Below are 25308 nucleotides of genomic sequence, written 5' to 3' on the forward strand. Positions count from 1 at the left end.
ATGACTTAAATTCAAAATATTAATTTTCTACATTTCAAATAAAAAAAGGTACAATAAAAATTAGTTTCCAATAAACCTTTACTCCTGTTATTGGATACAAAGAAATTATTAGGAAGAGAAAATAAATATTTCTTAAGGAATATAAGTGAAAAAAGTGGAAACTTAACATTTTTTAAATTATTGTTTCAGATTAACTGAAGTCATTTATATTGTCAATTTAAATATTGCAAACAATTTTAATAAATAATTCGCTAAAATTTTTTCAATACATATCCCAGCAGAAATAAGACTGAAAAATACTCCTAAGAAGTTTCAATATATTATTCGAATAAGATCAATTATGAAAATAAGATAAATTAGTAACACTTATATGTATAATTCAATATTTTGCATTTAAAAGCAATAAAGTTTAATTCAGTAAAGTATTAACAAGTTTTGAAAATACTGTTACAGTTTACAACGAATCACAGCTCAAATATATATACAAATTGCTTATTAACATTTTGAATATAATCTTGAAGTATTATTTTAATTAAGAACATAAATATGTATTATGTATTTTTATATTACTGGAAGAACAGACAATATATCAATATTTTCTTCACGACCTCAATTATTGACATTTACATTTAATATTATTTACCATTAAATTACCTAACAGATATCATATTTAAAATATTAATTTTAATTTTACTGGATGTATAAAAAAATCATTAAATGAAATGAATAATATTTAATTATTCATAGTTAATAAGTTTGTATAAATTGAAAAATCAGTGTTAGCAGCTACAAAGTAAGGCTGCGTTCGGAAATGTCTCTCAAGTGCCTTTGTGTTTCATTTTATCCTTGTTTAACATTTGGTGAACAACAAGAATAACATGATACACGGAGGCACACTTGAGTGATGTTTTCGAATGCAGCCTAACCAATATGAAGTACAAAAAGTAATATATTTACCTGAAAAAGATAAAACTTCTCCCGGTGACAGACTAAATTTGTCATTGCTGTCATTGTATCTTCTAATAAAATATGGTTCATTACAATAGTTTTCTGCATTAAAATGTTGGACATGTGATATTGGCACAACAGACACTTTTCTTGTCTCGTCCGAGTAAAAGCGAACTGCAGCGTATGTGGCTTGTGACTTTTTTGATGAATTATCATTCATACCTAATAGCAAAAATTATGTTTCACTTATACAGAGGAGATAAAATTTATATTGACGAATTCATTGGGACTTGGTTAGGTGGCGTGCGAGAGAGTGGTTGCGAATTGAGCGTGTGAGATAATTATAGGTGATAATTAGACGAATAATTGTAAAGGCGAGGCGTATAGGTGTAGTAGGAGTGAGACAGCTTACAGATAGTTTTATCGCGTTTAGAGAAACGAGCGTACCTACGACTGATAATCTGATCCCAGGAATTCCACCGCACTGAAATATTAACCTTTTTTTTCTCCACACGAGCTCGGGCCGTGCCACGCAAATCGATGGACGCTTTCACGACACTTTACACCGAATTTCGAATTTCGATTCGACGCACTCGATGTCCGTTTCAGGTTCAACGTGTCGCGAAAAACGGCGAAATGTGAGGAGAAGGTTATCACACGCGACGAGATCGCATCCACGATGAAATTTCACGATAAATGCAATTCGAAATGGCCAATCGGCAAACAGTGTTCTCCCTGTAAAAACGAGCGTAAGACTGATAACCTGATCCCAGGAATTCCACCGCACTGCAATATTTACCTTTTTTAATTCTCCGCACGAGCTTGGGCCGTCTATTTTTACGATCTACGCAATCTAAAATTTCTAGCTCACTAGTTCCTTCGCCTTCCTTTTTGGTTACTGGCTCCTGCTTTGTCTGTCCTACCTCCTTCTTTACACAGGACAATACGGCTGAAAAAATGTTTAATTAACTGAGTTAGCTCGAGACATATAAGCGTTCGAAATCAAGAAACGGTGAATCGATGGCTTGTGTACGTATACAACCAGCTTACAGATAGTTTTATCGCGTTTAGAGAAACGAGCGTACGACTGATAATCTGATCCCAGGAATTCCACCGCACTGAAATATTTACCTTTTTTTTCTCCACACGAGCTCGGGCCGTGCCACGCAAATCGATGGACGCTTTCACGACACTTTACACCGGATTTCGAATTTCGATTCGACGTCGCACTCGATGTCCGTTTCAGGTTCAACGTGTCGCGAAAAACGACGAAATGTGAGGAGAAGGTTATCACACGCGACGAGATCGCAACCACTATGATACCGTGCGAAAAATGTAATTCGAAATGACCAATCGGCACACAGTGTTCTCCCGCGACAATATCCCTCTCACGTAGCGAGTGCCGAGCAGGGGCCGTACACTCCCGTACTATTAAGGTGGGTCCAGACATGTATCGTATCACCGTATCGTATCATGATCGCGTATCGATACGCTGGTTATAATGATACACCAAAATCTTGTTTTTTACTCGTATCCGTATCCCGTATCTGTATCTTCTTTTGAGTTTTCCACCTAATACGCCCGTATCTTTAGTCTCACGCTGTCTGCTGTAGAGACAATGTCTCTCTCTGTACAATTAGCAGCTGCTAGCTACATTTTTCTTCATTATCTATTAAAAAAAAAAACAAGGAAGCCACGTCGGTGGTGGATAAAAACAGTTTTTGCGAATCGTACAATATACAGTGGTTCAAGTTTATTGCGTGATTTAAAATTTCAATCTGTAAGTGGACAGTATAAAAACTTCACAAGAATGTCTCCCACTGAGTTTGAATATCTATTAAATTTGGTTGGAAAACAGATTTCCAAAAATGACACCATATGTAGAAAAGCTATACCTGCACAAGAAAGGTTAGCTATAACTTTGCGCTTTTTGGCAACTGGTGATTCTTATACAAGCTTGCAGTACTTATTTAAAGTTTCCAAACAAACAATCAGTGAAATCATCCCCGAAGCGTGACAGGGAAGAAGCAGGACTGACTAATCAGGACAAGTCATGCGCCATGCTACGGCGCAGGATCGGTAAAGCGTCCACACTGTTTGTATCCGTATCACGTATCATTTCTTTGATGTTTCGGCGAAAAACCGATTTTAGATGGATCCTGGTCGTATCGTATCTGCGTATCAAAATGATACGCAGATACGATACAGCATGTACGTCCACACATAGCTGATCATGATACGCGATCATGATACGATACGGTGATACGATACATGTCTGGACCCACCTTTAGGTCTGTTCGTTTTAGGCTGCGGTCCACTTGACGCTACAAATGGTTCGAAGCGTTCGATTGACCAATCAGAACAGAGAATCTTACTAATTGACCAATCAAGGAATACTTCGAAGCATTTGTAGCGTCAAGTGGACTGCAACCTTAGCTAAACTTTTTGTACGGTTCATCTTTCCTCTCTTTCTTTTCACGTTGGAGAGACAAAGAAAAAAGATGAACCGTGCAAGAAGTTCAGCTAAAAACGAACAGGTCTACCCAGATCAGCGTTGCCAACCGTGCGATAATTATCGTACTCGTACTATAATTTCACTACATGTACGATAGTAAGTAACTATCGTACATCGTACACTAAAAATGCAATAATTTAGAGTATATTTGTACTTATTTTAATTTCTTGAGTTAATATCGGTGGCAATGGCCGCGTTCAGCAGACACAACTGTTGAGTCTCGTCTTATCAACAATGCGTTGATTGGTTGGTTCTAAAAGTAAGAACCAATCACGTAGTCACGTTCGACTGCTACTGAGAATGGTCCGCACTCTGCAGTCAGTTCAGGTGTAGAGAATGGTTGCTACGTCGCTACGTGTGGCTAGTGCATGCAGAGTGCAGGCTACTCGTCACTCGCTACGAATACGTGTGTGGATACGTGAGACTTGAGAGGGAGAACACTGTTTGCCGATTGGCCATTTCGAATTGCATTTATCGTGCAATTTCATCGTGGATGCCATCTCGTCGCGTGTGATAATCTTATTCTCCTTACATTTCGCCGTTTTTCGCGACACGTTGAACCTGAAACGGACATCGAGTGCGACGTCAAATCGAAATTCGAAATCCGGTGTAAAGTGTCGTGAAAGCGTCCATCGATTTGCGTGGCACGGCCCGAGCTCGTGTGGAGAAAAAAAAAGGTAAATATTTCAGTGCGGTGGAATTCCTGGGATCAGATTATCAGTCGTACGCTCGTTTCTCTAAACGCGATAAAACTATCTGTAAGCTGGTTGTATACGTACACAAGCCATCGATTCACCGTTTCTTGATTTCGAACGCTTATATGTCTCGAGCTAACTCAGTTAATTAAACATTTTTTCAGCCGTATTGTCCTGTGTAAAGAAGGAGGTAGGACAGACAAAGCAGGAGCCAGTAACCAAAAAGGAAGGCGAAGGAACTAGTGAGCCAGAAATTTTAGATTGCGTAGATCGTGAAAATAGACGGCCCGAGCTCGTGCGGAGAATTAAAAAAGGTAAATATTGCAGTGCGGTGGAATTCCTGGGATCAGATTATCAGTCGTACGCTCGTTTCTCTAAACGCGATAAAACTATGTGTAAACTGGTTGTATACGTACACAAGCCATCGATGCACCGTTTTTTGATTTCGAACGCTTATATGACTATGTTTCAATCGAGGGTTTAAATCGGGTCAGAGTCAACCAGTTAGCCAATGGTTATGCTGGTTATAACGGAATTAACCTAATTGCAATTGTAACCAGCATAGCTATTGGCTGACCTGGCTGACTCTGACCCGATTTGAACCCTCGATGGAAACATAGTCTATGTCTCGAGCTAACTCAGTTAATTAAACATTTTCTTTAAACGCGATAAAACTGTCTGTAAGCTGGCGACGATGGTTCATCATATCAATTGTTATATGGATAAACACGAGGCAGATAAAAGAGAAGACATCTCAGTTTAAAGTTTCTAATCTTCATTCTGCTCATAAAAGTTGCGTTCGCGGAGCGCGCTATTAGCGCTATTGCAAGTATTGCATCATTCTATTTATCTTTATTGCTTATTAGATGTAAAACAAGGACAGAATGACGCATCAATAGCGCTAACAGCGGCGCTCCGCAAACGATTTGAAACGCATTCAAAGACGATTATACGATCGTAGAATCGAGATATTGTAGTTAAAAAATTTCGGTACCGGCTTTTAAAAAGATTGGTTACGAAAAATTATACACTTTATAGTACTTCCCGGAAAATTCTATCCCTGTTTGATCTATAAATCTTTAAGATTCGGTCAATTATTTCCCGAAAAATTGTAAAAATTTCTGATACCGGTCCAATCTTAAAGAATTGTATATGAAGTAGAGGTAGAATTTTTTGGGGAGTGCTATAAAGTGTATTATTTATTGTTACTAATTTTTTTGGAAACCGGTTCAGAAATTTTTTAAATTTCTCGGGAAATAATTGACCGAATCTGAGAGAATTACATGAAATAGGGGTAGAAAAAACTAAAGAATGTAGTATTGATATTTAACGATATTAATATTTTGATTGCAGAGATTACGGTTTCCAAAAAATCGGTTATGAAAAATTATACACATCACCGCCATCCTCGAAAAATTTGAAAAATTTTGAAACACATTCCACCGGTACATCCGCGCAACGCGCGAGAAAAATAATATATATCTCTATCATACTTTATACTATAATATAAAATCCGACTGTTTGTCTGTCTGTCCGCGAACTACTCATTCGTTAATGGACTGTATCTCAAAGAATTGTATATGATGTAGGGGTAAAATTTTCCGGGAATTGCCATGATGTGGTTAATTTTTCGTTACCGATGTTTTGGGAAACCGGTTCAGAAAAAAATTAAATTTTTCATTAATGTATTGATTTTTTTAAAACTGGTGTTAAAAATTATCTAATTCTTCTGTCCGCGAAATATGTATTTACATTTTTTTTATTGATAATTTATATTGGTAATTTTTCGTTAATGTATTGATTTTCTTGAAACTGGTGCTAAAAATTTAATTTTTCATTAATGTATTGATTTTCTTAAAACTGGTGCCAAAAACATACTTATAATATGAAACCCGACTGTTTGTCTGTCTGTCCGCGAACTACTCATTCGTTAATGGACCGAATTTTAAAGCGAATTATATATAAAATAGGATTAGAAAGAACTAAAGAATGTAATAGAATTAAAAAAATTGCTAATAACGTGATTGCTCCAATTTCCGCAAACTTTGAGATATCAAGCTAAATTTTTTTTTATAGATAATTTTTCGTTACCGATTTTTTAGAAACCGGTTTGGAAATTATTCAAATCTCGAGAAATAATAAGTATTAATTGACCGATTTTCTTGAAACCAGTGCCAAAATTTTTTTAATTTTTGAAGAATAAGTTTAATTTTTCATTAATGGATAATTTTTTATTAATGGATCGATTTTCTTGAAACCGGTGCCAAAATTTTTTTAATTTTTTGTTGATGAAACCTGTACCAAAAGATTACTAATTTTATGGGGATCGCTACTATGAAGTTGAAAATTGGGTTTTATGGGGTTCTATTGGTGCTCCTAATTAATGGGTGAGTTCGGGGAGAAGGGAATAGATTTTGAGCCCGCGCGAAGCGCGGGCGAAAAATCTAGTATACATATATGTATACGTGATTTTGTAGTCATTTTTTATCCCAAATTACAGTTAATGCAATTAATACCTTGTTCGAAAACAATTATTAGGATGTGAAGCGATGTCAACACTTAAAGCTATGCAAGAAAACGATAGTGTCCCATTATTGGAATTAGGTTCCGATACTGAATTTGTTCCATCAGATGCAAATGTTTTGCATCACAAAAATACTAAAGAAAATAATGAGCCACAAAGTCCGTCGGTATTATCATATCGAAAGAAAAGACGGAAACAATGCGCATGTCGACCTACATTTTATCCAGTCGAGGAGAATAATGCAAATGCAACAGCTGTTACTGAAAATAAGTCACCTGAAAAAAAATTGTTAAAAAAGGATAAGATTAATGTGTAAATATCACTTAACAGTTGTGGTAACGTAAGTTGCTCAAATATCTAATAAAAACATTATTTATAGATGGTCAAAAAGAAAGCTTAACATGCGATGTAAAAATGACAGAGCGAAATTAAACGGCTCGGATTGCTGGCAATGTAGAGAAGTGAGTTTTATTTTTAATGCAATATTAACAGTATAATTTATATGAGATATAAATAAATATATAATATGTATATACATGTACATATATATGGTAAAATTAAGAAATATTTTTCTAGATTCACTGTACGAGAAATGAATTCATGGAATTGGATACAGATTTAATAAATGATTTAAGAGATGAGAGTAGTGAAAAAAATGTTAATCAATCACGTAAATTGCAAGATCTGGTGTTAAATAAAGATTTTCAAGATTGTATTGACATTTCTCCGAATAAATCACCAGGTGAATTGTTTTTAATGATTGTTGAACACGCCTTGAAGTATAAGTCATCTTTAAGTGAAATTTCTGATCTATTCCGACTTATTAACATAATGTTTCCTCGTCCAATATTACCCGATACACGTTGGATACTGGACAATATTCTGAATCCAAAAAGTCGATCAGAGTTTCATGGAATTTGTCCGAAGTGCTGTACTTATGTTGGAAGAATACAAGATTTTAAATCCTTTATTACTTGCAGCGTGTGCTCTGAGATAATTGATCTGAATAATCCATCGTCCCCAAATATTTTTATAATTATTGATCCGACGGAAAATATCAAACTTTTAATAGAAGAAAATGAAAAATATTATGATTATATTGTAAAGGAAAGATTATTTGATGGAAAAATAAGAGATATTTTTGATGGTAAATATTATAGAACATTTATAAGAAATTTACCTGCAAATGAAAGATACAGCTACGCTACAACAATTTTCAACACTGATGGTGCACCACGGTTTGAGAGTTCACGATATTCTATTTGGCCCATATACTTACAAGTAAATGAGCTTCCTATTCAAGTAAGAATGAAAAGAATAATTACATGTGGCATGTGGTTTGGTAAAAACAAACCAGAAATGACATCATTTTTACAACCATTTACCGAAACCATGATTCGATTGTCGACAAAGGGGTTTAAATGCACTATTAACAATGAGATGCGTTTAATCAAAGTATATACTCTGATTTGTTGCGTTGACTCACAAGCGCGAGCACCTGTTCAAGGAATAAAGTTATTTAACGGTAAATACGGTTGTAGTTGGTGCTTACATGACGGCGAGTGGTATGAAGGCAGTATGAGGTATCCCATTCTTGAGTTTTCTCCACAACAAAGAACTAAAACAAATATGATCGAGTTTATGAAGAGACTTACTGATGAAAATAATCCCGTAGAAGATGTTTATGGAGTACAGTATGTGACACCTCTCATAAATTTACCTCATTTCGATATCGTACATGGAATTGTGCCTGATTACATGCATTGTTGTCTCGCTGGTGTTGGAAAGCAAATAACATTTAATTTCCTCAAATGTATACCAACATCAACAGTAGATAAACTGAACAAATTCCTCTTAGAAATAAAAGTCCCTCACCAATTACAACGATTAACTAGATCTTTTGAAGACATACGTGATTGGAAAGCAAAGGAATGGGAAAATTTCATACTGTACTACAGCCTACCTCTATTTCAATTAGTTTTAAATAGAAAAATGGTTCAGTATTGGACTTTATTTGTTAATAGCCTCTACATATTACTAAAATGTGATATAAGTTTAGATGAATTAAACGAAGCCGACAAGGATTTACATAAATTCGTTTTTCAAACGGAAGAGTTGTTTTCAAAAAAGGCGATGACATACAACGTTCACCAACTGCTTCATATTGCGGAAAGTGTAATGAATTGGGGGCCTCTTTGGGCTCATTCCTCTTTCCCCTTTGAATCAGCCAATCACGAAGTACTCCAGGCTATTCATTGCGCAAACGGTGTAAATTTGCAAATTGTTCGATACATTAATATGCAACATAGTGTTCATACTTTACGTCATTATATATACCCGCATGCTTCACCCGTAGTACTAAACTATTGTCAAGAAATTTCTGTTAAAAGAATTAGAAAAAGTTTGAAATTATCATCAGTAACTTATTTTGGAGACGGAGTACTTATAGATAAGAAAGTTGCAGTAAAGTATGGTTTGTCTGTAAAATGTACAATAATTTATCAAAAAGCTGTAAAAGACGGTTGTCTCTTTACGTCTTCACAAAAGAAAAATACGCGTTCTGATAATAGTTTCGCACTGTTATCAGATGATACTTTTATTAAAATAATATATTTTATAGTTGACCAAAAACATAAAAAAAAATTAACCCTTTGTAATGTTGTTAATACGTCAACTCCCGTGTGTAATTCTATTAATTTGATCCGTAGTATAGGAAGTGAAATTATAGCGGTAGAAACTGATAAAATTGAACGTATTTGCGTTTTCATAAAAATAGAAAATAATTGTTATATAGCTGTATTGCCGAATTCTCATAATTACTAGATTAGACTTCCGATATGTATATAACATTAATATTTACTTTTTCATTCTTCCTATTTTTACTATAACTTTTTTACGTTTTTATTAAAAAAATACCAAATAATTTATAAAAACTATGTATAGTATTATGTATTTCATTTAGAAAAATGTATTTCAAATGTATTTCATGTATTTCAATGTATTTCATGTATTTCAATGTATTTTATGTATTTTATGTATTTCAATGTATTTTATGTATTTTAATCTTTTTTATTGAATTAAAAACATTGTCTTTACTTCAGAAGATATACTTATATAAAATATTTCTTCCTGCAATTATTAATTTTCTACATATTCTTTGTATTTTAAAAATTCAAAAATATTTATTACTACTATCGTTTACGCATTTCTTTATGATTTACAACTCAATATTACAATCATTGAAAGAACTTTTGTATTGATTTTTTATATCAATTTAAATTCTTTTGCTATATGAGATATCACATAAGAACTCATGTGAAAACACATGAGATGTTTTGGTACGAGTTTTCACATAAGTTTTCACATGAGTTCTCACATTAGTTCTCACATGAATTACCACCTGTATTGCCCCATGAGTTTTCATCAGAGATTTTTCAATAGGGCAATTACAGTTTGGATACCGCTTATGCAATGTCTTAATTTCTTGACTGTGTTTGGCTGATATTTCCTTACTCTTACGTTTTAACTGCTTAAGTTTTCCTATGTGCCCATCAGGCCTTATAACACGGTTATGTAAAACAATTTAAAAATATTACTAATAATTTTCTTCTTATTCCCAAGCTATTGAAAGGTAAATTTTTATATACACACACACACACACACATTTAAGCACACATAACTTATATTTTAATTAATAATTATTTCTAATAGACATAGTTAACTTTACATACATGATTATATTGGTTATGAAACAAAGACAATATGACAATATCTTTAGTTTTCAAATACTAAAAGCTCTTCTAAAAGTTAGGAAGAAAACTTGAATCAACTTTCTTCAAAGATATTCCAAAGAAACATTTATTTCCTGTTATGCCTTTATTAAATCATGTTTAGCAATTATTGTTACCTGTAGTGTATCTACTTATTTGCTTCTTGTTAAAAATTCATATTTTATTTTTAGGTATCTGATGACATAGAGTTAAATATTAATACTTTACAGTTTAAAAAAGAGGAAGAAGAAAAAGAAGTGCATGGAGGAGTAGGAGCAAATTCTTCTATGTGTAAATCGACAACTGCAGTGCAGTAATGGATGAATACTGTAATAATCCGCTTTAGTTGCTTCTAAACAAGAATAATTTTCTGAAACTGATTAATCTATAAGCAAGAAAGAAATAAAATTCTTATCAGCGTCTGCAGCACTAAAAAATTAAATGTAAGTGATGACAAAAACAATTATTCGTTCTGCAGTTCTATATATACTGCTTATATTTTACCAAATGCAAATATTACAAAGAAAATGGATACTGTAACTGTTATGAAAGGTGTAACATGTAAATGCTAAATTTTCAAAAGATATTTCTATCAAAAAGAAGTCATATATTCAACGGTGAGAAAGAGAGAGAGATTGAACGTATGAGGAAAGAGTCGTGGTACAATATAATATACAATGTGTGACAATAATAACGTTAATCTTCCAGATACTGAGTTGTATCTAATAGTAACAGAGTATACATATACAGTATTGCAAGTATTGCAAATATATGATCCAGTGGACGTAAGCACATTAGTATCTGCTGACTATAATCTGCTGAGTATAATCCAATCAATATACATTTGCAGAGTTTATTTTGCAAGGAAACAAAGAAAATGAATTCAGGAATATCTTTTGAAAAAAAGTTACAAAAGCGATATGTTTAGTTTATGCATAAAATAATGCTATATTCTACAAAAGTATTTACTTTTTAATAATTTTGCTGAATTAACGAGAGACATCGATTAAAGATACTAATCATTACACAAGCATATCAATATATTTGCAAAATGTATTGAATTTATTTAAATATTTCTTTTTTTTTATAATAATCGATTCTACTCATTATTCTATGTAAAAAAGTATTAAGGTAAAGTTATGAAAAAGTGAATACCCTGACAAGATATTTCATATTTTATATTGAAAAATACAAGTATAATATCACGGAAAATATTATTGGATCTCATAAGTGTTCGGCATTCGACAAAAGTATGGTCCATTCTCGACGTTGATATATACAACCTTTTTCTTGATATCTTGAAAAGCAAATAAATGGAGATCATGAGATTTAGATATTATCTTAAAAAATGAATCAATTATCACGTTCTCTATACACAGAAACTGTACATTATGTTTATATCCTAAAATATAAGATTTATTTTTATATAAAACAATTTTGAATATTTCAATTATATCACCAGTTAAACTTTCAAAAAATTTGTTATCAGTTTTTGTTTCTCTTTTATAACAAGTAGTAGTATATATGACATTTTTATAAACTGCTTTATTAAAAGCTTTTACATCTTCTAATCTTATATTAGCAAAATTATTATTTAAAATTTGTTTAATATTTGTATTTAGATTATTATCTTCCGCTAAAAGAATTACACCTGAATTGGTTTTCAACTCTGTTTCTTTCAATATAAAATGATTACGCAAAATATTTTTACAGAAGCGGGAAGGTTTATTATCAGATGTACTTAACAACTCGGTTTCTAAAATAGTTTTCTGGATTAGACGTTTAGACATTTGTATTAAAGCTCCTTTCGGACCAGTTAATTTCTGCTTTAGCACAAAAATTCCATTTTCATAAGGGAAAGCAGAAGTCGAAGAAAGTGGGCCACTTTTATATACGTTATCAACAACATGAAGTAATGCATGAGTATTGAAATTCATACTACTTTTTCCATAAAATTCTTCACATTGCGCAGTGAAATACATAAGATCAATCTTGCATTGTCTTAAATCTTCTATTGTTATACTTTCAGATAAAAGCTTATGTGTGCAACGAACTAAAAGCGCAAAAGAACTTAAATATTTTGTTTTCATTATTCCTAAAAGACATGGAATGCTAAGATATAATAGCCAAGATCTCCATTCACTTGCTTTCCATTTTCCACTATTAAATAATCGTGGTGATCTGTGAATTTCACTAGGCAGTTTAATACTTAACAATCGTTTCTCAATGTTTCTTATATCACTTTTGGATAAATTATATTCTTCTTTTTTGTTATTTGCCCAAAACTTTGTCCATAAAGTATTAACAGCACCAAGCAAAATACCATGCATATAATCATACGGTAATCCCCAAACACAATCAAAATTTTCCAATTAAGTAATTTTTGCGAAACCTTTAACACCTTTAAATGGTCTGCCTATTTCTTCAACGTACTTCATGTCTTTAATATATGATTCATGATCTCTTAAAGGCGGATCATCATCCATAAAAGGGTATCGCATAGCACCGTTGAAATACTCCCCATACTGATAGCACCAACTACAGCCGAAATAACCGTTAAATTGGAAGCGATTTTGTATTATAGGCCGGGCAACAGAGTCAACCGATGAACAAAGGGGTTGTAATATAAAATTACATTTTTGACCATTTTCTATGTCTATGACAATACCATTTGTCATCAAATCACGAATCTGATTAATAAAAACATTTATATATAAATTCATAAATTGTGAGCTAGGTTCAGACTTTGTAATCCATATTCCTGCAAGTAGTATATTTCTAAACCGTATTTTTAGCGGCAATTCATTAATTATTAGTTGGATGGGCCACATAGAACTTTTGCTATTTTTAGAAATAGGTGCACCATCTAAATTAAAATTTAAAGTTAATAATACTGTTTTTTCGCGTTTATTATTGTAAAGTCTTCTATATAATTCACCGTCGTGAATATCAACGATATTTAAATTTTTATTTTTTAGCCTATTCTCAATATCCTTAATGTTTTGAAATAATAATTTGCGCACATTTGAATTTTGTAAAAGAACCTGTACTTGATATTTTACATCTGTACTTACGAAACAGTTGGAAGAATTAGTACTCATTTTATATGTCTCTTGACATTTCTCGCAATGCCGATAAGTAGTTGTTAACAAATCTTTTCTATAAAATTTGTCTAATAAACAATTACATTTACTACAATAAAATATATATTGAAATAATTCTTCTGGAGGATCCAAACGTTTGCTTATCATATATTTCGAATTCATGAAATTTGAAAACTTAGGACCCGCCCAAATACTTGCCATATTAAATAAGGCAAACCTTGCTTCATCTGAACTATTGAAACGAACACAGTAACTGTGTATCATTTGCACAACTTCATCAACAGTTGTTTTAGAACTTTCAAACATTATGGTATTGTCATGTTTTATGTTTGCGTCATTAATAATTGTTGGTTCAGTATGACAAGGATTATTATCCTCGATTTCTTCCTCCATACATCTGTTCTGGAATAGATCTTCATCTATAGAGTAAATCTTTTCGTTTTCATTGTTGTTGCATCCGTCACAATTCGTAGTAGTATCATCAATTTCTTCAGAGACAAGCATCTCTTCGCTTTCGTACGTATTATTACGTAAAGTAGTATTTAATTTATATGTTTCAATATAATCTTTTTTAAAATGTAAATACGGTTCTTTTGATTCATAATCACTACGATTGTCTGTAAAAAGACACATATTATTATTGATTAAATAACAAATTATGCATGTGTGTATACTCGTATATATCATATGTATAATACATACACACACACATATTGATTGAAGAATAAAATATACGTGTGCATGTGCAATTTAGCCTTAAGCATTAATTATATATATAATAGTCTTTATATAGGACACATATACGTGTGTGTGTGTGTGTGTGTGTGTGTGTGTGTGTGTGTGTGTGTGTGTGTGTGTGTTTATATAAATACAAAATATTAATATTACACACACACACACACACACACACACACACACACACACACACACACACACTATATATATATACATATATATGTATACATACGTTTACTATAATCCTGCCACCGTCTCCAAGTTTGTTTAGCTACTAACGGAATTTTACTATTTTTATCCAAAAAAAGTTTATTGTATCTTTTTCTTTTTAAAGATACATTATCTTTATCCATTTTATCTAATTTTGAATTGATTATAGAATTGTTTATAGAATTCAGATTGTACGTGTAAAGCGTATATGGATCATCAACACACACATAATAAACGTTGCGTCCCTGTAGAAAAATACGCGCATCGCTATATAGTCCACGCACCACGCATGCGCACAGAGATCTGGCAGAAAGATTTCCCTCCATTTTCCGTATTAACACTGCCGAGCGGCAACAGCACAAACATGTTCACTTACGTTAAATTTGAAGACGGCGTAAAAGCAATTGTGGATACAAAGGACATAGTGGATTTTAATATAAAAGACATTCAATACGATAAAAAATACCAAATTAAATGGGACGATGGTCATTTTTATTACGGAATAATAGGAAGAATGCAACAGAAAGCAATTCTAGAAGGTATGTGTAGTATATAGTATTAGAGTAAGAAACTCAAAATGTATCTAAAAAATTTTAATCTCTTATGGCCAATTTCTTCACTGTCGGATAACTCTATCCTTCGGTTAACCTCATTCTTCATCTCTTTCTAAGGGGGCAGTTAGAAAGAGATAAAGAGTGAGGTTATTAACCGAAGGATAGAGTTATCCAACGGTAAAGAAATTGGCCCTTAGTAAGAATATAGTATTCTTAAGATTAGCTTTCTTTCCATTACTCCATATTAATTAATATTAGTAACATTTATTCATTTTTTATGTTGGAAAATATTGTTTGTAAAGTATTATATAAAGATAATTTGTAAATTAATGCTTTCTATTTAATGGTACAAAGTCAACGGAAGCATTATTATCTTATATTTATTATCATAGAATATAGTTAGGTTAAATTAGGTTAGAATTTTGCATAATGCTTGTATCGTTACATTACAAATAGGAAAGCACTCGACATTGTACCGTGTTGATACTGCCATAATAAAATACTAATGTTAAACGATTATTTGTAAGACTTCCCTTTATGTAAGACTTTACAGTAAATATCAGACGTTATATAATCATTTAGATTTATGAAAGATCATATATAATTGCCAAGTATAAAGTAATATAATTGCATACTATAATGTAGTGTATATAATTGGCCTTATTTTTAAAAATAAACAAGTATATACTAAAGAGTACTATATTTTATAATATAATATTAAATTTATTATTTTGTACACTTTAATATTATGCATGTATATAATATATATTTATAAATTTATTTACTAAAATAATCACGAGCATTCTGTACTAAATATCTGTTTTTATATGATAGAAACCAAAGAAGCAGTTGACGTAAAAATAAAATGTAAAAGAGTAGAGTTTTCGCCTCTGAATCTTTGCATTTCAGCAACAGAACTTGAGAGTGAATCATCAGACGTTGACGGCAAAAACGTAACTTTTTTATAAATACATTTTTCAAAATATCTTATTTTCTTTCCAAAGTAGACTTTAAACAAAAAATTACACTAAATCTTTTCAGAGCTTAAAAGGAGACGATATAAAAAACAGAATTGCTGCAAAAATCAAGAAATTAGACACTACATTAGTTGAAAAAGATAATAGTAAAAAATTGTCATCAAATACTAACAATAGTCATGTAATCAAAACAGTCAAAGTAAAAGATAATGTTCTAAGCAAGAATTTAAAAAAAAGAGGAATGTTATCTACAGAAGATGGAAAAAATGAGAAACAGAATCAGATAAAGGTAAATACATTTTTGTTTATAATTATAGTTTTAGCTAAAAAAAATACAATAATATAAGTTTTTATTTTATCATTTCCCAGATAACCAAGCGTGCGATTCCCGCACAAGATACTGCTACCGTATTGTTACTGTACTGCCACGAGATGTCAGCGTACGGCGTAGCTGTACAGTACCAGTACAAAAATGATACATGATACTGGTACAGCGTACCATTCTGGTACTATCATCGTACCTGTACTGCGTACTGTTCGGTTTATATGCGCAATAGGAACTGTACCATATCAGTACAGCGTACTGAGCATGTATTGAAATCTAAAATTATTATATTTTTTAATTTTAAAACGAATAAGATATATCCTTACTATATTTTGGCGCGCGCAATCGACGCAAGCGCGGCCAGACGGGATGTGATAGCCTACATTGCCAATTGGCAAGCTGAAAACGCGATCTAATTCTGATTGGTCGACTGTGCTGGGTACACCTTATGCCGCCTTAATGGAGAAGTTCGTGCAGTGTAAATCCGCCATAATGGAAAGTCTCCTCCCAACGGCCAGCGCGGCTATTTTGTTTTTCTCTGCGCATTGTTCTTTTCTGCGATAACGTGAACCCGTACGGACGTGTTTTCCTTACTTCCGTAATTTTTCAAGTTATTACGGAATATTCAGGAGGTTCAGGAATATCTTAAGGATTTGAGAATCATTGTTATTCATTCAGTATCTGAGGTAAGTAATTTTTCATGTAACAACTCACTCTGTATACATATAACTGTTATTTATATAACTGCTGCATTGTCTTGTCGACACTCGACATTGATTTCTTTGTTATAAATTCTAAAAGTAAGAGCTAAATCATTAATTGCTACTGAGCGGTTAAACGTCCCTGTTAAACGTCCCTGGTAACGCAATCTGATAGCTCAGATACGTCCCGAAGAAGTGCTCAAGAAAACAGTCCAAAATTGCGACAGATGTGCATAATATCTGTGATAGAACGAGTACTTACTGTACTATTGCAGCAGTGTCTGCTGTAAGAAGCTACTGTGAAATTTATATATAAACATTTATCACAGGTTATAATCACAGATATTATAATCACAGCTATATGCACTTCTATCGAAATTTTGTACTGTTTTCTTGCGCACTTCTTCGGGACGTATCTGAGCTATCAGATTGTGTTACCAGGGGTCTATTGAGTGTGACTTGTTAAAAAATTAAACATTATATATATATTATATATATATATATATTGTAACATATATGTACTAGATATGTATCAGATTGTGACTCTGAAGTTCTTCATTTCTAATTTCTAAACACCCTTAGTCAATCGTAAAATTATTTAATTTGGGGGAAATAATTTAAATTAAAATATCTATTTTTTCTCAATATTTTTTCTTTTTTAGGTGTATTAATAATTTTTGACATATTTATTCATATAGAACTTCTCGAACTTTTTAAAGAAAAAACTTCTTAAATCTAATTCACCGTTTAGAAGTCAAACGACTGTTAGATGAACAGTAAGATGAACTTAGAAGCGTGTTAATTTTAGTCTTACAATAAGGGAGGGCTCAGAACTGAACTCTGCCGATTTTAATGAAACTTGACAGGATTACAGAGAAAATTTTCTCAAATATGTAATGATATCCTAATTTGGGTGCCAACGGTCAATCGTTTCTGAGATATTTTAATAATAAATATAGCATTTTTAGAGTAGAATTTATTAGGATACTCACATACAAGTATTTGGCGTAGTGGATAAGTAATTGCTTCATAATTTGTAAACTCGTTTAAATCCCACAGTTAATTTCTTTATAACATCAATGTTTTACAATAAAAATAATTATATTGTTGATATAAAAAATAAATTATTTTATGATATAAAAAATGTATATTATATAAATTGTAATAGAAATAATTATAATATAAAATAACGTATAAAATAATTATGAGGGTAGTTACCATATCCACTACGCTACAAATACTTGTCTGTGAATGTCCTAATAAACTCTACTCTAAAGACGCTACTAAATATTAAAATTGATTATTAAAATATCGGAAACGATTGACCGTTGGCATCTAAATAGGGGTATTATTACATTCGAGGGAATTTTCTTTGTAATCCTGCCAAGTTTCATCAAATTTGGCAGAGTTCAGTTCTAAGCCTTCCCTTTTAAGATTTCATAGTACAGGATAGTTTAATTTTCAGTCTATATTGTCAATACACCATTATAAATTTTTAATTTGTAATAATGATTTAATGGTTAAATAGAAACTTAATTTAACAAATGTGTTTGTTTAATTGTACGTATTTTTAATCATTTTATGCTTTACACCATTTCATTCTTAATCTACAGGTCAGATTGCTGAAGTAATTACAACGGACGAGGTTTGTATAATTTGCTGCAGGTATTTTATTTATCTTATTCTTATTTATTAAGACTATTTTCAGAAAGACTCCTAATAATAAATTATTTTCGTCAATCACTTGCAAATACATTGGTATACATAATTTCATTTATATTTTTTTCAGGGTTTTATTACGTATCATTGAGTATTATGTTAACCAGAAAAAACTTGTCTTTTTTGGTTTAGGCTTTTTCACCTCAGACTTTATTTACTCTTTCTTGAGTTGTAATTTTTTCGTCTTGTCTATTTCTTTTGTTCATATTCCATTTTATCAATATGTTGCGTTTGGCAAACAGGCGCAGTCGCAAGCCTTATCATTTACTATCTGCAGTACATCGTCGTCGTTTGGAAAAATTAGAAAGAGCTGCACGTAATGAATACGAATATTTACAACAGCAGAATTTAGATGTTGCTGATGCTAGAGCCGATTCAGACTTTGTTGACGAAGGTCAAATTCTTGCAGAATGCAGTCAGACTGAGGAAGATGAAATTTCTGTATCTTCTGATGCATCAGCTAATGATGTGCAATGTGCTTTTAATGAGGTCGATGAAGTATTAAGTTCTTCAGACGATGCTGAATCCATTTCAGATTATGATGATGCGGTGGATATTGAGCCTCGAGACACTATTAATAATTTTCAAGAACGCCTTGCTGAAGTCTTCGTACGCAGTGATATGTCTCATTCGCAAATAAATGCTGTTTTACAGGTTGTTCGAACACATCCTTGTTTATCTACTTTGCCAAAGGATAGTAGAACTCTTTTAAAGACTCCACGTACCGCGCATCCCACACTTAACATTGCAGGGGGTGAATATCTCCATTTAGGATTTGAGACAGGAATTCTTTCCATTCTTCAACAAACCTCTCCGGAACTGATTCCACTTGACACTTTGATGGTAGACTTTAGTACAGATGGTGCAACACTAGATGGACAGGGAAAAATTCAAATGTGGCCAATACAAATTAGGATTGCAAATATTCATCGAAGTAAACCAGAAATTGTAGGCGTCTGGCGAGGGTCATCAAAACCAAATAATGCGCAGGAATTATTCCAATATTTTGTGGATGAAGTTCAGGATGTATTAAATCGTGGAGTTGTTTTTCATAATCAATTGAAAGTAATTGAATTGAGATGTTTCATAGCAGATTCTCCTGCGCGAGCTTTTGTATTGGGTCATAAAGGCCATGGCAGTATATTTCCGTGTTCAAAATGTTGGATTCGGGGAAATTGGCTTCGTCGTGGAGTAGTAGCTTATCGTGGTATTCAGCACAGGCCCCGTACAGACGAAGAATACAGACAGCGCATTGATGGAGAACATCATACAGATTCTGACTCTGCTCTGCTTACTTTAGGGATAGGGTTGGTAACTCAAACGGTCTTCGACTTGATGCACACTGTTTTTCTTGGTGTCGTCCCAAAAATAAATAGCGTTTTTGTTGATGGAAAATATAATCCAAATTTAAAACTTTCAGCCAGATCACTTGACATTATTACTAAACGTCTACAGCAAGTTAAGAATTACTGCCCTAAGGAATTTTCACGAAAACCGAAATTCATGAAAAAATATGGAGGGTTTAAAGCTACGGAAAATCGCCAACTTCTTTTGTATACTGCCCCAGTTGTTTATTATGGACTTATAAATCCTGCTGCATATAAACATTTTCTTCTATTACATTCCGCCATTCGAATTCTAGTCAGTTCTTCCTTATCAGAAGACCGTCTTGATTTTGCACACACAGCAATAAACATTTTTGTAAATAGAGCAGAAGATATATATGGTCCAGAAATTCTTTCTTACATTACTCATTGTCTTTTACATCTCGTAGATGACGCGAGACGCTTTGGCTCATTGAATGAATTGTCCATGTTTCCATATGAAAATAATATGACGTATTTCCGCAAAGCTTGCCGGAAGCCTCATCAACATTTGCAGCAAATCGTAAATAGGCGACTTGAAAAGTTACAAGTTACACAAAACATCGTACATAATGTAACTGAAGAAGTGATACGTTCCAGTAGACCCTGGGTTAGTCCTGTAGTTTTTGATACTCCCCTAGATAGTCGTCAATTTCAGATCTTAGACACAGGAAAATTTCGTATATCGGTGAAGAATCAGGATAATACGGTAATATTACACAATTCAAAGGTTTGTCTTGTTCAGAGCATCATTCTCTCGCGTGAGCATTATCAGTTGGCGGTTAAAGAGTTTTGCAGAGTTGAAGATTTTTTCGATGTTGGTTTGCCATCGTCATCAGTAGGTGTCTTCCGATGTTCTTTATTATCTGATGAAGTCAATGTAATAGATCTTAATGAAGTGGAGAGTAAATGTTTTCGCATGCCTTATTGGCACACTGAAGGCCATACAGATCCTATTGTTGACGTCTGGATAGTTGCAGTCATTCTACATACTATAGATTAAGATGCCTTCATTAGGTGAGTTATCTCAAATCATTATTTAGATGAGTCAACGAGGGAGAGGAAGAGGAGCGGACAAGACGTACAAACTCCAAGAGTTGCAATCGCTGGATGCGGATATTGCAAAATATTGCACATCCCGTCCCGGAAAGAACACACAAAGGCACATGGCACAAAACATCACAACTACACAAAGACAGAATGCACCATTACAGCAACATTCACAATCCCCAGCAGCATCATCCCTGCATGCTTCATCATCATCATCATCATCACTCTCACCTGCACAATCACATAAACACATGCCCCCTCCATCAGCTCCATTACAGCATAAACTCATCTCATCACACTCACCTTCACCAGCTACAAAATCATTCACACGAAACAGTCATTCACTATCAAAAACATCACCACAACATAAACAAATATTATCACGCTCTCCTTCACCAGCCACAAAATCACTCACACAAAACAGTCATCCACTATCAAAACCATCATCACAACATAAACAAATGTCATCACGCTCTCCTTCACCACCCACAAAATCATTCACACGAAACAGTCATTCACTATCAAAACCATCATTACAACATAAACAAACATTATCACGCTCTCCTTCACCAGCCACAAAATCATTCACACGAAACAGTCATCCACCATCAAAACCATCACCACAACATAAACAAACGTTATCACAACCACCACCATCATCTGTACAACGGAATCGCCTATCTCCAGCCAGACAAGGACATAAAGAAGAGTGGACAAAAGACGGGGAAACATCTTGTGATATAATACGATCTGTAGAGTAAGTTTCAAGAAGGATTACAGCAATAGTCATCTAGTGCACGGATAAAGACATTAATTTTATTTCAGAATGATTGTGACGCAACTAAATCGGATGGAAGAGCGACAAATTTTGATTGAAAAGAAAATCGAGTAAGTATTAACGAATTTACTGAAGAATAGCAAGCAACGTATTATAAATGAATTTTTAATTCCATAATTTTATTTTTTCCTGCAGTGAAAATGTCAAAGCCATCAAACAACTGACGCGAGAGTCTGCAGTAAGAAGACCAGTGAAGCCACAAGGAGTTTTATTTAAAACTGTGGACGATTTCTCAGCCTTCGAAGAAGTTGACGATGATATTTATAATGATTTGGTAAGAATTTTTTCTAAATATATATTTAATTCAGTTGACTACAAAAATTTTGTTACAGGTGGGATACTTTGTTTATCTTGGACGGACCAATCCAGTCGATTGCGCTGCAGAGTATTTTCGCAGCGTATTTCCCGAAGATGAGGAGGTTTCTACATACCTCACCTTGAATGAAAGAACAGGACCAGGGGGATGCAAATTGCGAGACAGTCGCTTTGCTCAAGCATGTCAAGGTTCGTAAAAAAATACCGTTCGTGTTTATATTCTATATTGAATATACACGACGATAACTAAGGTGTTTCTCATAAATTTTTCCAGATGCCATAAACGCCAACAAACATTTTTCCAACCCCAATAAGGTCGAATTTTATGACGCTTTGGAGAAGGCTTTAAAAAGCCTTAAAACTAGAAAATGGCGTTACAACAGAAAACGACGACTTCATCAAGAAAGTGAGGAAGAAAATGAGGAAGTCCCACTCAATCGACGCCAGCGAATGAATAACCCGGAAGAGGACACGGAATTTGAAAACATCCAGGAGGTAGCTGAGGACGCCAACGAACCAGAGGAGACCCAGCACACGGAGGGAGAAAACGCCGATGATATGGACACCCAGGACACCCAGGACACGGATGGAACGGAGGACAACGACGAGCATGAATATTTGGCAGAAAATGGTAAATAAATAATAGGTATAATAATATATAGTAATTTATAATATAAATTATAAAAAATTATAAAATTATATTAATTATAAATTATAAAATTTGTTAAATTTAAATTAGTAATCTTAAGGCTCCTGGTCCCTACTATAACTATCCTTATTTAATGACATCAGAAGCGAGAAATGACACGTTGAAAATTCTTGCACGGTATTTCCAAATAAAGAGATATTTTGCACTTTATATCATTTCAGCACACTTCAAAAATATTCCGAGTTCTACACATTTCCCTTGACAGTTAATAAACAGTCGTAAAATGAATGTAATGCAAAGCCTAACAATGTAGGCTTATGCGCAGGTACATAAACGTGCATAGTTAGGCTTCGTATTACATTTATTTTATGACTGTTTATTAATTGTCAAGGGAAATGGATAAAACTCGAAGTATTTTTGAAGTGTGCTGAAGTAATCTGAAGTGTTATTTTGTGCAAAATATCTTTTTATTTGGAAATACCATGCAAAGATTTTCAACGTGTCATTCTTGCTTCTGACGTCATTACATAAAAACAGTTGTAGCAGGGACCACTACAATAAGAAGAAGGTGTAGCATTGCGCATAATAATGGCCGAAGAATAGGAAACAACCAATCAAATTTTTGTCCGAAAAATTGACACGTTGGCATATATTAGGGGAGGAGCCATGTTCCTTCTTGCATGTCGGATAAATTTTTTATTGGTGAAAGAAAATTGACGACTGCGCATCCTTGGAAATGCTACACCTGTCTTGTTATATCATGGCAGGGACCAGGAGCCTTAAATAACAAATAAATAAAACATTATTAATTTCTATTAATAAATAATATAATTCCAGATCTATACGACGATGAGAGTAATGATGGTATAACCCTTTTTAGCAGTCCACCAGACTTTTGTTAGTATGACGGTATGTATTTTTTGTATTTTGTTTTTTTGCTTGGAGAAGCAGTAATAAATTTGGATGTGCTTCACAGAGAACGGCGGGGTGGGGCCGTTCTCATCCCTAATTCATTTCTTCTTTTTTTTCAGGATAAATGGTATGGAGGGGCAAATATTTGGTTGTGCCTCACAGGAAAGGGCGGGGATGGGGCCCTTTCCATTTCACATGACTTTTTAATACAATTTTATTACAGTTATTAATTATATCAAATCTATAATATAAACGTTATATTAACAACGTTTCGATCCTTTTTTGGATCATCTTCAACGCATACTGATAATGAATTAAAAATGTATATTGTTTATATTGTTTAATTACTTAAATTATAGTAAAGTATAAAGCGCACAAATAACCGCGTTGATTCTCATAGCGTGATCTAATTTTATTTTGTTCATTATCGAGAGTCCTAATTATTTGATTATACAATAATATATTATATATATAGTTAATTATTACCTTTTAATTATATACATATTTGGTATTATAACATTATTATATATATATAATATGAAAATTTTGTTTCGTTTTTATCATGTAATATATGAATTATTATATAATGTATTTAAATGAATAAATGTATAATTTAATTACAATTAAATTGAAATAATGTTTTTTTATACGTATATAACCTTTATAAATATATAATGGGATGGGGAAAAACCGAAAAAAGCCGGTACGATAATGCATTCTCGTTCTAGTACACTATTGGTACCGTGAGAGTACAGCGTACGATCATAACCCTACATCAAGCGCACAGTAGCGCTACGGTAGCCGTACTGCGTACCAAATACGGTGTACTGGTAACGTACGCCTACGGTACGCACGTACGTGGTAGCTACAGTACCGATACGCAAAGTACGACGTACGTTCACCGTACTAGTACTGTGGAAGTATCTTGTTATCTGGGTTATATTTTTAACAGAAATCGTTAGTTCCTGTAAAAGATTCCAGTAACAGCACTTTGAAACAATCAATACCACAAATAGATAAGAATAAGTCCGACAAACAACATGAATTAAAAGGCATGACAGATAATCACGAAGAAGGTGAAAAACGTAGTGATAAGGTTGTTTTTTCAAATACAGAAAAAGTACATGATTCAAAGGAAAAAGTAAGTTTGTACTGTTTTTGTAGTACAATAATTTTTTTTACAAATGTGACTCAGAAGTTGTACTTTGCAGAAACATAACTTGTTATATTATTTCTAGTTGTATTTCCAGTTTTCATTTATTTTCCAGGAAGTGGTATCACCAGCTGTAATTACCAAGAATAATTTAGAATTGCGTTCTACGCAATGCTCACAGAATAATTCGATTCGAAGCAAATAAAAAAAAGGAGGTATTATATCTGCGAACAAAACTGGATTAGATAAT

General features: G+C 33.1%; 2 protein-coding genes across 3 annotated transcripts in view; both read left to right on the top strand.

Moving 5' to 3' along the window:
- LOC139778446 (uncharacterized) overlaps positions 1 to 24379 on the top strand; it is a 45121-nt gene extending 20742 nt beyond the window's left edge. The window contains exons 2-13 of the mRNA XM_071716379.1: positions 10644 to 10895; positions 14683 to 15040; positions 15890 to 16008; positions 16097 to 16321; positions 16402 to 17043; positions 18672 to 18703; positions 21185 to 21948; positions 22017 to 22079; positions 22165 to 22303; positions 22362 to 22533; positions 22619 to 22975; positions 23831 to 24379. Of these exons, the coding sequence (XP_071572480.1) occupies positions 21185 to 21948; positions 22017 to 22079; positions 22165 to 22303; positions 22362 to 22533; positions 22619 to 22975; positions 23831 to 23895 (1560 nt within the window). The 5' untranslated portion in view covers positions 10644 to 10895; positions 14683 to 15040; positions 15890 to 16008; ... (1 more) ...; positions 16402 to 17043; positions 18672 to 18703 and the 3' untranslated portion in view covers positions 23896 to 24379. The remainder of the gene's footprint in view (positions 1 to 10643; positions 10896 to 14682; positions 15041 to 15889; positions 16009 to 16096; positions 16322 to 16401; positions 17044 to 18671; positions 18704 to 21184; positions 21949 to 22016; positions 22080 to 22164; positions 22304 to 22361; positions 22534 to 22618; positions 22976 to 23830) is intronic.
- LOC139778450 (uncharacterized) lies at positions 6691 to 9549 on the top strand. Of its 2 annotated transcripts, XM_071716383.1 has the most exons (4): positions 6691 to 6994; positions 7062 to 7143; positions 7259 to 7424; positions 7663 to 7732. In XM_071716383.1, exons 1-4 carry the CDS (start codon positions 6708 to 6710, stop codon positions 7677 to 7679), a joined length of 552 nt encoding a protein of 183 aa, XP_071572484.1. In that variant the 5' UTR covers positions 6691 to 6707; the 3' UTR covers positions 7680 to 7732. The 2 variants fall into 2 exon arrangements, with proteins under 2 accessions (XP_071572484.1, XP_071572483.1); XM_071716382.1 differs by having other exon boundaries at positions 7259 to 9549.
- Positions 24380 to 25308: the final 929 nt, after the last annotated feature.

The sequence above is a fragment of the Temnothorax nylanderi genome, unplaced genomic scaffold (genome assembly GCF_030848795.1).
Source record: "Temnothorax nylanderi isolate EJ_2023f unplaced genomic scaffold, tnyl_v1.0 TNYL_tig0184_pilon, whole genome shotgun sequence".
Classification (NCBI taxonomy): domain Eukaryota; kingdom Metazoa; phylum Arthropoda; class Insecta; order Hymenoptera; family Formicidae; genus Temnothorax; species Temnothorax nylanderi.

Excerpts from the sequence above, each read along its gene's own strand:
- LOC139778450 (XM_071716382.1), top strand. The coding sequence starts at position 6,708 with ATGTCAACACTTAAAGCTATGCAAGAAAACGATAGTGTCCCATTATTG. Across the intron at positions 6,995-7,061 it reads AAAAAGGATAAGATTAATGT|ATGGTCAAAAAGAAAGCTTA; the intron begins GTAAATATCACT and ends CATTATTTATAG. Across the intron at positions 7,144-7,258 it reads ATTGCTGGCAATGTAGAGAA|ATTCACTGTACGAGAAATGA; the intron begins GTGAGTTTTATT and ends ATATTTTTCTAG.